General features: G+C 44.4%; 1 protein-coding gene across 1 annotated transcript in view; it reads left to right on the top strand.

Annotated features, from left to right (window-relative positions):
- Positions 1-241: 241 nt before the first annotated feature.
- Positions 242-11824, top strand: part of Tcerg1l (transcription elongation regulator 1 like) — a 186997-nt gene continuing 175414 nt past the window's right edge. Inside the window, exons 1-3 of the mRNA XM_028787188.1 lie at positions 242-644; positions 2960-3106; positions 3993-4173. Coding sequence (XP_028643021.1) covers positions 312-644; positions 2960-3106; positions 3993-4173 — 661 coding nt within the window. The 5' untranslated portion in view covers positions 242-311. The remainder of the gene's footprint in view (positions 645-2959; positions 3107-3992; positions 4174-11824) is intronic.

Raw genomic sequence — 11824 nt, 5'->3', positions numbered from 1 at the left:
GAGCCATTGGCCACCAGTAGCGACAACGGAGTGGGCTAGGGATCACAGTAGAAGAATCAGCCGGTTGGGTTGGGAGCGCCCCACCGTGCGGTGCTGTGTCCCCGCCTCGGGGGTCCGGGTCTGGGGGCGGGGACTGGGGCCCCGCCAGGCCTGGGGGTGGCGCGGACAGGAGGAGGGGCTCCAGAGCGGGGCAGGGGCGGAGCGAGTGGCCGCGTCGCGCAACCAAGTGAGTTCTCTCCGAAGCCCGCGCCGCCGCCGGCCCGCACCTCGGGCGCCCGCCGCCCCCGCCGCCGCCCGCGCGGGGGTGTAGGATGCTGGCGGGCGCCAGGCTCCAGCGGCGGCGGCGGCAGCTACAGCAGCCCCAGCAGCCCCTGTGGCGGCAGCCTCTCCCGTGGCCGATGAATGCAGACCCACCGCCACCGCCCTGGGTTTGGATGGTCCCCGGCACCGCCGGGCTGCTCCGGCTTGGCGCCGGGGTCGCGCCCCCGCCGGTACTGCTGGCCTCGGCGCAGCCTGCCTCCGCCCCGCTGCTCCCGCGGCTGCCGGGCTGGCCAGCTCCAGGCGAGCCCCTGCTGCCCCTGCTGCCGCTGTCCTCTGCGCCAGACCACGCCGCCGTGCACCATTATCCCCTGCTCCACGGACAGGTAACGGCTCCAGCCCCGATCCCACGCAAGCTCAGTATTGCGGGTCCCCTCCTGTCCTGGGGCTGCCCTGACCCTCGGGTTGGCGCCTTTCCCTCCCTGGGTGGTCCTGGGTTTCCCACGCCATCAGGACGCAGCCGCGCAGTCATACATTGGCAAGAAAGTTCATGCTTCGACGTCCGGTTTTGCTTTGGAAGGTGTTTTTTGGGGAGATATTTCCCCCCGTGGCTCTCATTAGAGCGCCTTAGACCCCGCAGCCCTGGCTGAAGCCAGACAGCCTAGACCCAACTTTCCCGGGAGCCGGGCGCTGTCCAGAACGCGGTCCTGAAGTCGCCGCCGCCAAGCAAAGCGCTGCAGCCAAGACCGTGGCTGCCATCACCTCGAAGTTAATACTTTTACAGTCTCCACCAGACTTGAAAGCAAGCTGCAGATCAATAGCTATTTCTGATTCTGATCTGGTCCCCCTACTCCTTCAGATAGATTCAGGGCAGTGCTTAAGAGAATTCCAGCCACGGAAGGCAGCCTGGAAATCCTGCCATGAAAGCGTCTTGTGGGAGGAATTCCTATCCTGCCCTCCGAATTCCCTTAAGCCAGATCCCACTTTAGAAGAGTTTGGCATGCAGAGAGTGAACAGCAAAGAAAAGTGACTGCATCTTTGATTGATGGTGCGGTGGTGCAACCTTTCCTGGCTTCGGCCAAATTTTTTGTTCACTATCTGTGCAAATGAGTTTGATTCCAAGAATAGCATATATTTCACTTCGAGACTGATATCATTAGCACATTCAAACGAACATTCTGTCACAGTATACCTTTTTATTATTTTAGCCTGGTACCACTTTGTGAGTTTTTCTAGAAGACGTCATGAAACTCCCCCTAAGCTATTCCTTAGACTTAACGATACGTACTGTACTGGGCATCCTATCTTGATGTGTGATACACATCGTATTCAGCTTTATTGGATAAGCTCTGCTAGCTTTTGCCTTGTTTAGAAGGGCTGCCATTTCAGAGTGTTACCACTAGAGGTACTTAATGTCAAGAAATGCCCCCCCCCAAAAAAAAACCCCAAAAACCAAAAAAAAAAAAAACCCGAAAAACAAAAACCTGTGTTTCTTTTCCACATAAATAAATTTATAAAAAAAAATCCAGAAAAAAATCTTACCATTAGTCTTTTGAATATTTTCACAATCTAAATAAGGATAGGGAGAATTAGAAAACTATTTTTACATATAACAAACAAACAAACAAACAAACAAACAAAAATGTGACTTTGAAACAGTAGCCACCGAGTGTTCCACCACCTTAGCATTACTGGGGTGAGGCCTGGGTGGTTTAAATGGGTGTCCCATACTCAGTTATCAGTCTCTTTCTGTGCTGGCTGTCTTATTTTCTGCGGTGAGATCTTCAGCCAAGCAGTCCTTAACTTTTCTTTGCTCTAGAATCTGTTTGTTTTAACCAACCTTGAGAAAGTTACAATCTTAACTCCTCAAAATAGTTTCAAAATGATAAATGAAACAATGCAAAGTGATACACTGAAGGGGATTCCAGAGATACAGCTCTGTGCTCTTTATGACTAGAGGCTGGGAATTCAAAAGAAATGGCCCCAATGCCAGCCCTTGCCCTTCTCACCACAGTTTCTCATAGGTCCAAGCCAGAACCCCAACCCCCTCAGTTTTCTCTTTCTCTTTCCCTTTCTTTCTTCTTCCCTTCTTCTTTTCTTCCTTTTCATCTTCCTTCTTTTCCTTCCCTCCTTCCTTTTCTTCCCTCCCTCCCTCCCTCCCTCCCTCCCTCCCTCCCTCCCTCCTTCCTTCCTTCCTTCCTTCCTTCCTTCCTTCCTTTGTTAACTTAGTCCTTTGACAAGTCCTGAATGTATTGAAGCCTTTCTGGTTTCTTTCCCCCCACCTTCTTTTGTTTTCTTTCCTCTCCTATCATCCACTCCCTCCCTACCAATCCCTTCTCAGGATTCCTGACCTTAGGGCTTGCCTCCTAACCTCCTTGGCTCATCTAGGTATCTGTGGAACCAGGAGCTGTGGAAGTACCTTTGTGTCTCTCATGTTCTTATCTTGGAGGTTCTTTCCCGATAATCAGAGAGACTGAAATGACAATTTTTATGATGATCCAGATATACAACTTTCACATGTTTCTTTGTAATTTATAAATGGTTATGGTATTTCTTGATTGAAAATGAGATAATTTTCTCATCAAATTTCTACACTTTAAATTCCTTTATCATAGCAGTTATTCCAGCATCTTTTGGTACAAAATGGGCTGATGTTTCTCTTTTTTTTTCTCTCTCTCTCTTTTAAAATTTTGCATCCCAGTGGCTGTTTGCTGGTCATTCTCCATCCATAGGACTAGCCCCCTCCTCTGCTGTGGAGTTGGTGCCCCTTTTCCCACATGCCTGTCCTTCTACTCTGTCACCTCCTGTTGGGAAAGGCTGGATAGATAAGAGGATGCCTAATTACAAGGTAAAAGGGCAAATGATTTAATTGGATAAGTGGATTTTTAATTGATAAGTTGCTGGGTATCACCATGTTAACAGAAAACACTATGTATTTTCTAATTGTAGTAGATTGGCTATTTGAGTACAAAGAGCGCTCATTTCAGGACCAGACTGACCTGATCAAAGACATCTGCACATATTAGAGATAATTTTGATATAACTTGAATGAGTGGGTTGGGTTCTGTTGAAAAGGCACCAATCTCTGAATCAGATTTTTTCCAGCCTTTGGTGTGGGGGAATTTGAGGCTGGGGAGGTGGGAGTGGGCGGGTGGGAACACATCCTTATAGAAGCAGGAGGAGGGGGGATGGGATAGTGGGTTTCTGGGTGGGTGGGGAATGGGAAAAGGGATAACATCTGAAATGTAAATAAAATATCCAATTAAAAAAAGAAAAAGAAATTTATAACCATCGGCCAAAACCCACTCTTAAACATTATATAATGCAACTTATACATTTTGGGAAGGCGTTTTTCTCATGGTTCTCACTGTGCTTTTTTCTTCTTCCTGATGGTTATGAATTCAAATTTCCTGAATATCATTAATTGCGTATGAAAGATGGAGTAACACATTAATTTGTTCTACCACTCAAAGTGGTGGTCTCACTGTGTGATTCTTCAGTGTACATGGCTGTGGGCTGAACTGGTAGGCTGACAGTTAAAGATTAGCCCAGTCTCAGCTTGAAGCCTTTCTCTGGCTTCTCACAGCAACCCCTTTCTTTAAGTTTTAGACCCACACTTCTACTACGTGCCCAGTAGTTTAGCGCACACCATTTGACCAGTGAACAGTAGCACACATCTGTGCTTTCTACCAAGTGCTTTGTTTTAAATGTTTGTTTGCCTTTGTTTTGGACAGATCTTTTTTAATAATTCCTTTGCTCTGGACTCAACATGGATATACCCCGAGGAATCAGGACTCTTCCACAGCCATGAAAAAACTCATTTTCTGGCAAACCAAGTAACTCCATCTCTGTCCAGGCCCACTCCTGCCTCCAGGCCTCTCCCCACTGTGGTATTAGCAGCTCAACCAATACCAGGTCAGTGTCTAAATAACAATGATAATGTGACTTCTGTGCCTGTCTGTGTTAATCATAAGTCAGCTTGAAAATGAAGTGTCACTTTCACGACACAGTTCTCTTAGCAAATTCTCTTATGACGAGCACATTGCAAGTGTGAATCTTGTTTAAAGGTTGAATCCAGTCACCCAGCTGTTGCTGTTCTTCAGCTCTAGGGTCAGTTTTGAAGATGAGGAGGTAGCTGAGGGATTTGGGCAAGATAGTAGGTAATATTGGCTATGTTCTGCTTTCATGACTGGACTATGTTTTCTGCTACTGGTGAACAAAGACACCAGATGAACAATCATCTTTAACCATGCTGATTGTCTGGGGTGCTGCATGCAAGGATGCTTGCAAGTCTGCAGGGGACAGCTACATGCACAGACTCTGTGATTTTTGCATTGTCAATGAGGGTGACAGTGGTGACGTATTATGAAACACTCTACTTGGAAGTTGAGCTTTGTTCTGTCTTTGGAATCAAGTGACCCAACAGAACATTTGTCCTGTAACATAGCCCCTCCAACCCCCACCCTGAAACAATCTATGGGTGAAATATTGCATAATAAACCTGTATTGTAACAGGAGAATAAAATCATCTTATGAATTTTTAAATTGATTTTTTTAAAATCACCTTAACATACGATCATATTACAAAAGCAAATGTTGCCGGTGCCAAAATTGTCTTGCAACCCCTTCCATTATGGAATATTTTATGACTGCAGAATTACATTATCTTCCTGTAATTTCCTACCTACCAAGCTTATCTCAATATGTGTCTCTAAAATTTAGTAATAAGAAGCTGCTCCTGTGGATACCAGCACCAAAGTGGGGGATGCATTTACTTCCTTCTCTGTTTGGCTGCATATTTATTCCAATTTGCAAGGACTCTTGTTTAGCAATAACTCAGGAAGAACAAGGCAGTGGGTCCCACAGGCTTTTGTGATTCTTGACTGAAAAGTGCCTTCATTCCTTGTCATTATGCATTGCTGATTGATTGAGATCTGACCGAACAACAGGTGTACACGTGTTTGTAACGTCTCATAGTGTGATGTTCATGTTTTCTATTTGCATTAATAATCATAAAGATAACTCGATGATACATGTCATATTATATGAGCATGCCGTGACTTTCAATGACTCTTGGAAGAATGATACCTCGCAATGCATGGGTAAAGTTGCCCAGTCGGTCTGTGGAGTTCCTCCTTTCCACTCATAGCAGCCGACGATAGAGACATTACTCCGAATGCCTCAGTCTTCCCAGGAAGCACTGGGAAACTGATAACTTCTCAGATTGCTCACTTACTATGATGTGGCACATATCTTACGCACTACTCAGTCAGCATTTATTAATTCCACTTTCTGATTTGGGGATTAGTAACCTTTAAAGGATGACATAATATTTATTACAAACGTAATGTTATAGTAATCTTTCATTCCTTTATTAAAGCATATATATGTAAATTTAAGATAGATTAAAACAATTGTATTTTATATTTTTAAGTGGATAATTTTGCATATTATATTTACATTGCAATTTATATTATACAAATATATATGATTATGACCATGTACATTTTTATGCAAGCACATAATATAAAATACATCATTATTAATATAGTGCATGATTGACATATCATATTGACCAACTTTGTTATACATATTTTCTATTCAGAATTCAGTGGCCTTAGAATCAGATCTATTTTATTGATTTCTTTCAAATTAGTCAAAAAAGCATAATTAGAATTTCCAGTGAACGGGAGAAGTGAGTCTTAAGCTCTTGTTTTAAATGGTGCCCCTGAACTAAGACTTTGCTTTTCTTGTCTGGATAGTGGTTTTCATGTAATTTTATCCTCTCAGTGCTGTTCATTCATGAATCAACATTCGAGGAACAGTGGAAGGTTACATGCCAGGGACTCAAGTGATGCATGCCTAGCAAGCAGTTTGAGTAACTGTGCTATTGGCTGCCTTGCTAGAGGTCACTGTGGATGGAGTGCTGGGTACAGAAAGCTGAGGCTTAGGTTAATGTCAGATGTCCCTCACTTATGCTGGTTAAGAGTTAACTATAATTTGAGAGGTTCAGTTCCTGTGAGCTCAACTTGATGGAGCTTAGAAAACTATCTGAAGTTTGACTTGCTACAAAGGATTTTTCTTTTTAGAAAAACTGTGTTCATGCATGATTGCTGTTTTACTCAGAGCTAGAAGCAGCCTCAGCCACCTCAAATGTGGGAAGATATGATTGGTGCTGGTCTCCTTTTCTTCGCTCACCGAGCAAACCATAAGAGGGGGTAGTCATGAGAACTGGGCTATACAGTCTGTTGGGAGAACAGGAAACAGTAGGTCAAAATCATGTGACATAGTTAGAAATGATGGGGCACCTTGAGGGAAGCCTAGAGTGCTACCTCAGGGCAAGCAGAGTAGACTGCTAAGCCCAGCAGTACATACAATGTGCAAGTAACTATAGGCAATTAAGTGAGGCTGGGCTTGTAGGAGTCAATGGGGAACCTAGAAGGGACAGTAGGGACTAGGCTCAGGCCCTCTGTAGCCAGAGACATCCCTGAGAGCTCAGGCTTCATAAATGTCACGAGATTTTTGCATTGTCTTCCCACTCTGATGGGTCCACACCTCCTTTAGGAAAGCAGGGATTCATCCCGGGAAGCTGAGAAGCACCAGGAGGTCTAGTTTTTCCTCACTGGCCAGTAGATCCAGTATGTGAAGGCACAGAGTCACAGCTGCAGAAAGCAAGGACTGTGATAATAATTAAGAGGAAATTGTCCCTAATGATGGTGTTAATGGGCCGAACTGAGAAGTAATCCAAGCCCTCAGCAGTTGATTCAGGGTAGGAAGCCAGCAGGCAAGAAAGTGTGTCAGGACAGTCTTCCTGATCAGGCTGCAGGACCCCCCCCCCCTGCTTCATTTCTCCTCAGTCCTCTTCCTCCATGGAGCAGATGATTCCCTGGAATGTGGCAGTATATCAGGACACTATTCAGAAGTAAAATAGCTGAGGCTGAAGGCATCAAGCAGTGGGGAAAGATCATTAACTCACTCGCCGTCCAGCAGAGACACAAAATAAACAGTGTCTGGAGGGAAACTGGAGATTCCCATAAGAGCCTTCTAGATAGATAGCAACAGCCATTAGCCTGAGATCAGAAAGCCCAAATCTACACAAATATATACCACCCAAGCTAGTTGTGCCATTCCAACTAGTGTGAGAGGCAGATGGAGGAGAAGACAAAAGCCCAGGTGTTCAGCATAGGACATTCTGTTCAGAGTCCTTTGATCTCGATGATGCAGAAGAAAGGTTTTGCACAGGACCTGGTCATCCTTTAGGGTAGGGCAAATTTCAGTATAATTTAACATGCATAAATAAATAAATAACCACAGAAGATCAGACATGGTTGTAATAAAAAAATGAGTGGCCACAGTGGAAGACCAACAGAAGAAATGAGAAAGAAGCACAAGGGCAATTCTGATACGTGATTAAAACCACCAAGGAGAAGGCCTAATTGAAGACAGTCTGCAAACATGCTTGCTGTGCCTTGGTGACTCTGTAAAGCAGCCCCTACTCAGAGAAGGCTATGGGCACAGATCCTGATGCCCCAACCTCCTGTAACCTAAGGGAAAGCACAGTGTTAAATGGGCCGAGGAAGGGCATCTCTGCTCTCCAAAGCTTGGTATAGTCACCACTTTTCTCATTGCTGTGACTTGAGAAGAAGCAACCTGGCTGGGGGGCAGGGGGGGCGGCATGTATTTGGTCTCACAGTTCGATGGGGGTGGGGGAGGCATACATTCCATTATGGAGGCAAACGCCTGAGCCTCTGGAGGTCATTCTCCACTCAAACCACGGTGACAGCACTATGAAGGAGAGCTGAGAATAGGGCATGGCTATTAGCTCAGTCCACCCCACACTGCTAGATCTGCTCTTCGTGTTGAGAAACCTTGAGAGAGTAGGAGAAAAATCATTAAATAATTATGCCTCACCAGAAAGTCATGTTGGTACCCAGGTGGGGAAGAATTCTCTCAGAGCAGCAAGGGGCTGGTCCTTATGAACCTGGCTCCCCTGGCACAGCAGCTGCTGTCATTCCGCCCACAGCCAGTTTTATTTTTCTACTTTTTTCTTTTTTGTTTACACTCCAGTTGTTTCAAAGCACAATATCTGTCTTTCAAAACGAAGCTTAGTGTGCTCTACACTTTATATTTTTCTATATGATTTTGGCACTTTGATTTCTATTTTCTTGTTGTTCTCTGCTTTGCCATTTCTAGTCTGGTGGCATTTATGTTTTTTCTGCTTTTGGGTGTAAGGTGACTAGGGGTATGTCATACAGACTCTGTTTTTTTTTTCCCAGAAATTACCAAATGAGGTTTTTAAGAAATCTGAGCCAGGTGGTGGTGGTGCCTTTAATCCCAGCACTTGGGAGGCAGAGACAGGCAGATTTCTGCGTTCGAGGACAGCCTGGTCTACAGAGTGAGTTCCAGGACAGCCAGGGCTGCACAGAGAAACTCTGTCTCGAAAAACCAAAAAACAAACAAACAAAAAAAGAAATCTGAGATCTTATGTTTTTGTTTTCTTGCTTTATTTCAAATTATGAGACCACCACTTCCATGAAACCTGAGACATTTGGAAACATTCATATTGTATACTTTTATTATTTTCTTTTTAACTACCTCTACTAAGAAATGAATTTATAACAAGAACTCAGAATGAGGAATTCAGGCTTCAGAATATTTGCCAACATCAGCATTTGTGGTTAATAACAGTGGATAGATATGAATGTTTGCAGTTTGGTCACTGGAGTGAGCAAAAAGCTCTAAGCTATATTGAAATTCAAAAGCTCAAATTTTGCTGTCAGACCCTCCCCCAAACACAAAATTAATCACAAGTTTCCCTAAGACTGAAGCTGGACCAAGGCCCCAGCCCCTAGGTAGCACAGGAAAGGTGCATGGTGTGCCCCCTCTGTGGTATAGGCATATAAATGGCCATAGGTCGGGGTACACATGCTGAAAGAGATGGCCAGATACCCCAGAACTCAAAGTCCTGTGGAAAAGTTACTGTTAAGGGAATTTGAAGCCTATGCAGGCAAACATGACAACAGGGGCCAAGTCCAGGTCACCTCCTGAATGTAATGATCCTGCCTCCCATTCGGACAGCTTGATACAAGAAGGGCTGTGATGCTCCCCAGAAGGAAGCCTCATGCATGGCATTTTTTGTTGTCCTACCTATAAGGGCTAGCATTTGGTAAGAGATTACAAGACTTACAAATCAAGCAAGAAATTTATCTATCAAGAAACAATCAGGAGAACCAGAGACCTGCAGACTGGAACTCTTGCACAACACTGACTAGCACATTAATCACCTGATTGAGGGGAAAGGTATAGGATTTCATCAGAGACATGGAAATAATGTTATGGAAATATTAAGAAGACTATAACATCTGAGATGGAAAAGGACTTTGAAGGACTCACGAGTAGATGTGATGAAGCCAAGGAAAGAGTTAAAGGATGGAATAATAGAAACCCTGGAAATTACATTTCAGAGAAGATGCAAGCAGTAAAATGGAGCCCGCATCCTCAGAGCTGAGAGATAACATCAGATGGTTAACATATGTGTGATTGAAGTCCTAGAAGAACACATGGCATGAAAAGCATTTGGAAAGATAATGATCAAAGGTGATACCAAAATAAACTGTGTTGTCAAACTGTAGATTCAAGAATCTCAGCCAACCCAACTGGAAAAGAGCAAAGTGAAAAAGAGACAGAAACTGACTGAGCACTCGAGAAATCAGAGTCAACCTTGCAAGGAAAAGACTAAGAGCAGGCCTGGAAGATAGAGAAAAGACACATTACACAGACAAGAACAAAGATAGAAATCTCACGAGTTTCATTGCCCTGAGGAAGCGATACGTTTGAAGGGCTCCATATCGTTAAAGATCTCTCCATCTACAACTTAAAACCAAGCAGAACCTGAGGTGAAGTACCATCCCAAATAAACTAGAACGGAAAAGATAATAATGTAGCATCAGAGAGAAACTGACTTCCCCTAGACAAGAAAGTAAAGCGATGGATATGATAAAGGTCGTATTGTTCTTTCTCAACTGCTCTGGTAATAGCTGACGGTGTAAAAGAGCAGTGAATAGTGACAGAGCATGTCTGTACAGTCTTACAACATTAGCAAAATGCAAGGCACATGCTAGCTTCCACAAGGTCTCAGAGGAGGAACTGGAAGTGTGAAATCAGAATGCTTTTTCATCATCTACTGTATGACACACGGTGATATCTGAAAGTAAATTCTGTAGACTTAAAGATAGACCTGGTACCTTTAGGTATGATAAAATAATTGTAGACATAATCGATTCATAATAAATAGTCAATCCAGCCACCCAGGGATACACAGTGAGACTCTTTTCTAAGACAGACAGACAGACAGACAACAAAAAAACACCACAAAACCAATAAAACAAAAGCCAAGTGTGGTGAAGCACACTTTCAATCCCAGCACTAGGATACTGAAGCAGGTGGGTCTCTGTGAGTTCAAGGCCATTCTGGACTGTATAGCAAATTCTAGGCTACCCAGGGCTACCCAGTGTGACCTTTTCTCAAAAACTAAAACCAACATTTTCTAGGAACCCAAAGACCACTCTGGCCAGGGAAGCAGGTAGACTAACTGCAGATTTTCACCTCTCTCTCCTTTCCTCCAAATCCAATTCCCCAGTCTCAGCCGCAGCTCTGCAACAAACCACCTGCTCCAGATTCTCCCTCTCTGTACCCCCATCTCCAACAGAACACACAGATATTCTCCTCCAACCTTCTTGTCTTCTCAATCTGTTCTCCCAGCCCCCTCCAACAAGCATCCTCTGGTAACCCTCCTGCCACACCTGCCAGAGAAGCAAGTAAATGGATAGAACTAGAAAAAAATTATCATGAGCGAAGTAACCCAGATACAGAAAGACAAATATGATCAGGCATCATGAAAGAAGCATCCTTCTGCCACAGATGGGAAGATACAGAGTCCCATAGCCAGACATCATGCAGAAGAGTGAGAGACCTTGGAACACTTGGCTCTAAGGAGATGTCTCCATCAAATCCCTCTCCTCAGGGCTCAGGAATCCCTGTGGAAAAAGATGCAGAAAGTATGCAGAGCCAGAGGGTATGGAGAACACCAAAGAAACAAGGCCTTCTAAGTCAACACGATCAGAGCTCATCTGAACTCTCAGAGACTGAGGCGGCATGCACAGATCCTACACGGGTCTGTGCCAGAAGTGGTCCAGGAGCTGAAAGGAGAAGTGGACAAATGTCCCGTCCTTAATCCAGAAGCTACCTCCAGTTGATAACCATTTGAAATAAAAATTTAATTTTCTCCAAAGGAATCTCACTGAGGAAACAATCTACTTGTAAGAGTAGGTTGTGTGTCCAGCAGTGGATAGCCAACAGGAAATAAACTCAACCACATTTGGAGGTTCTTTGTCTCACAATGTTGTGTCTGGGCTTTAAATTGTTTATTTATTTACTCCCTCTCCCTCCCCCTCTCCCTCTCCCTCTCTTCCCCTCTCCCCCTCTCCCTCTCTCCTCCTCTCCCCTCTCCTCCCTCTCTCTCTGTGTATGTGTGTGTGTATGTGTATATGTGTGTGTATGTGTGTGT

Source organism: Grammomys surdaster, unplaced genomic scaffold (genome assembly GCF_004785775.1).
Source record: "Grammomys surdaster isolate TR1022 unplaced genomic scaffold, NIH_TR_1.0 125612, whole genome shotgun sequence".
NCBI lineage: Eukaryota > Metazoa > Chordata > Mammalia > Rodentia > Muridae > Grammomys > Grammomys surdaster.
The sequence above is the reverse complement of the archived record's forward strand: the minus strand, read 5'-3'. Positions and strand labels throughout refer to the sequence as shown.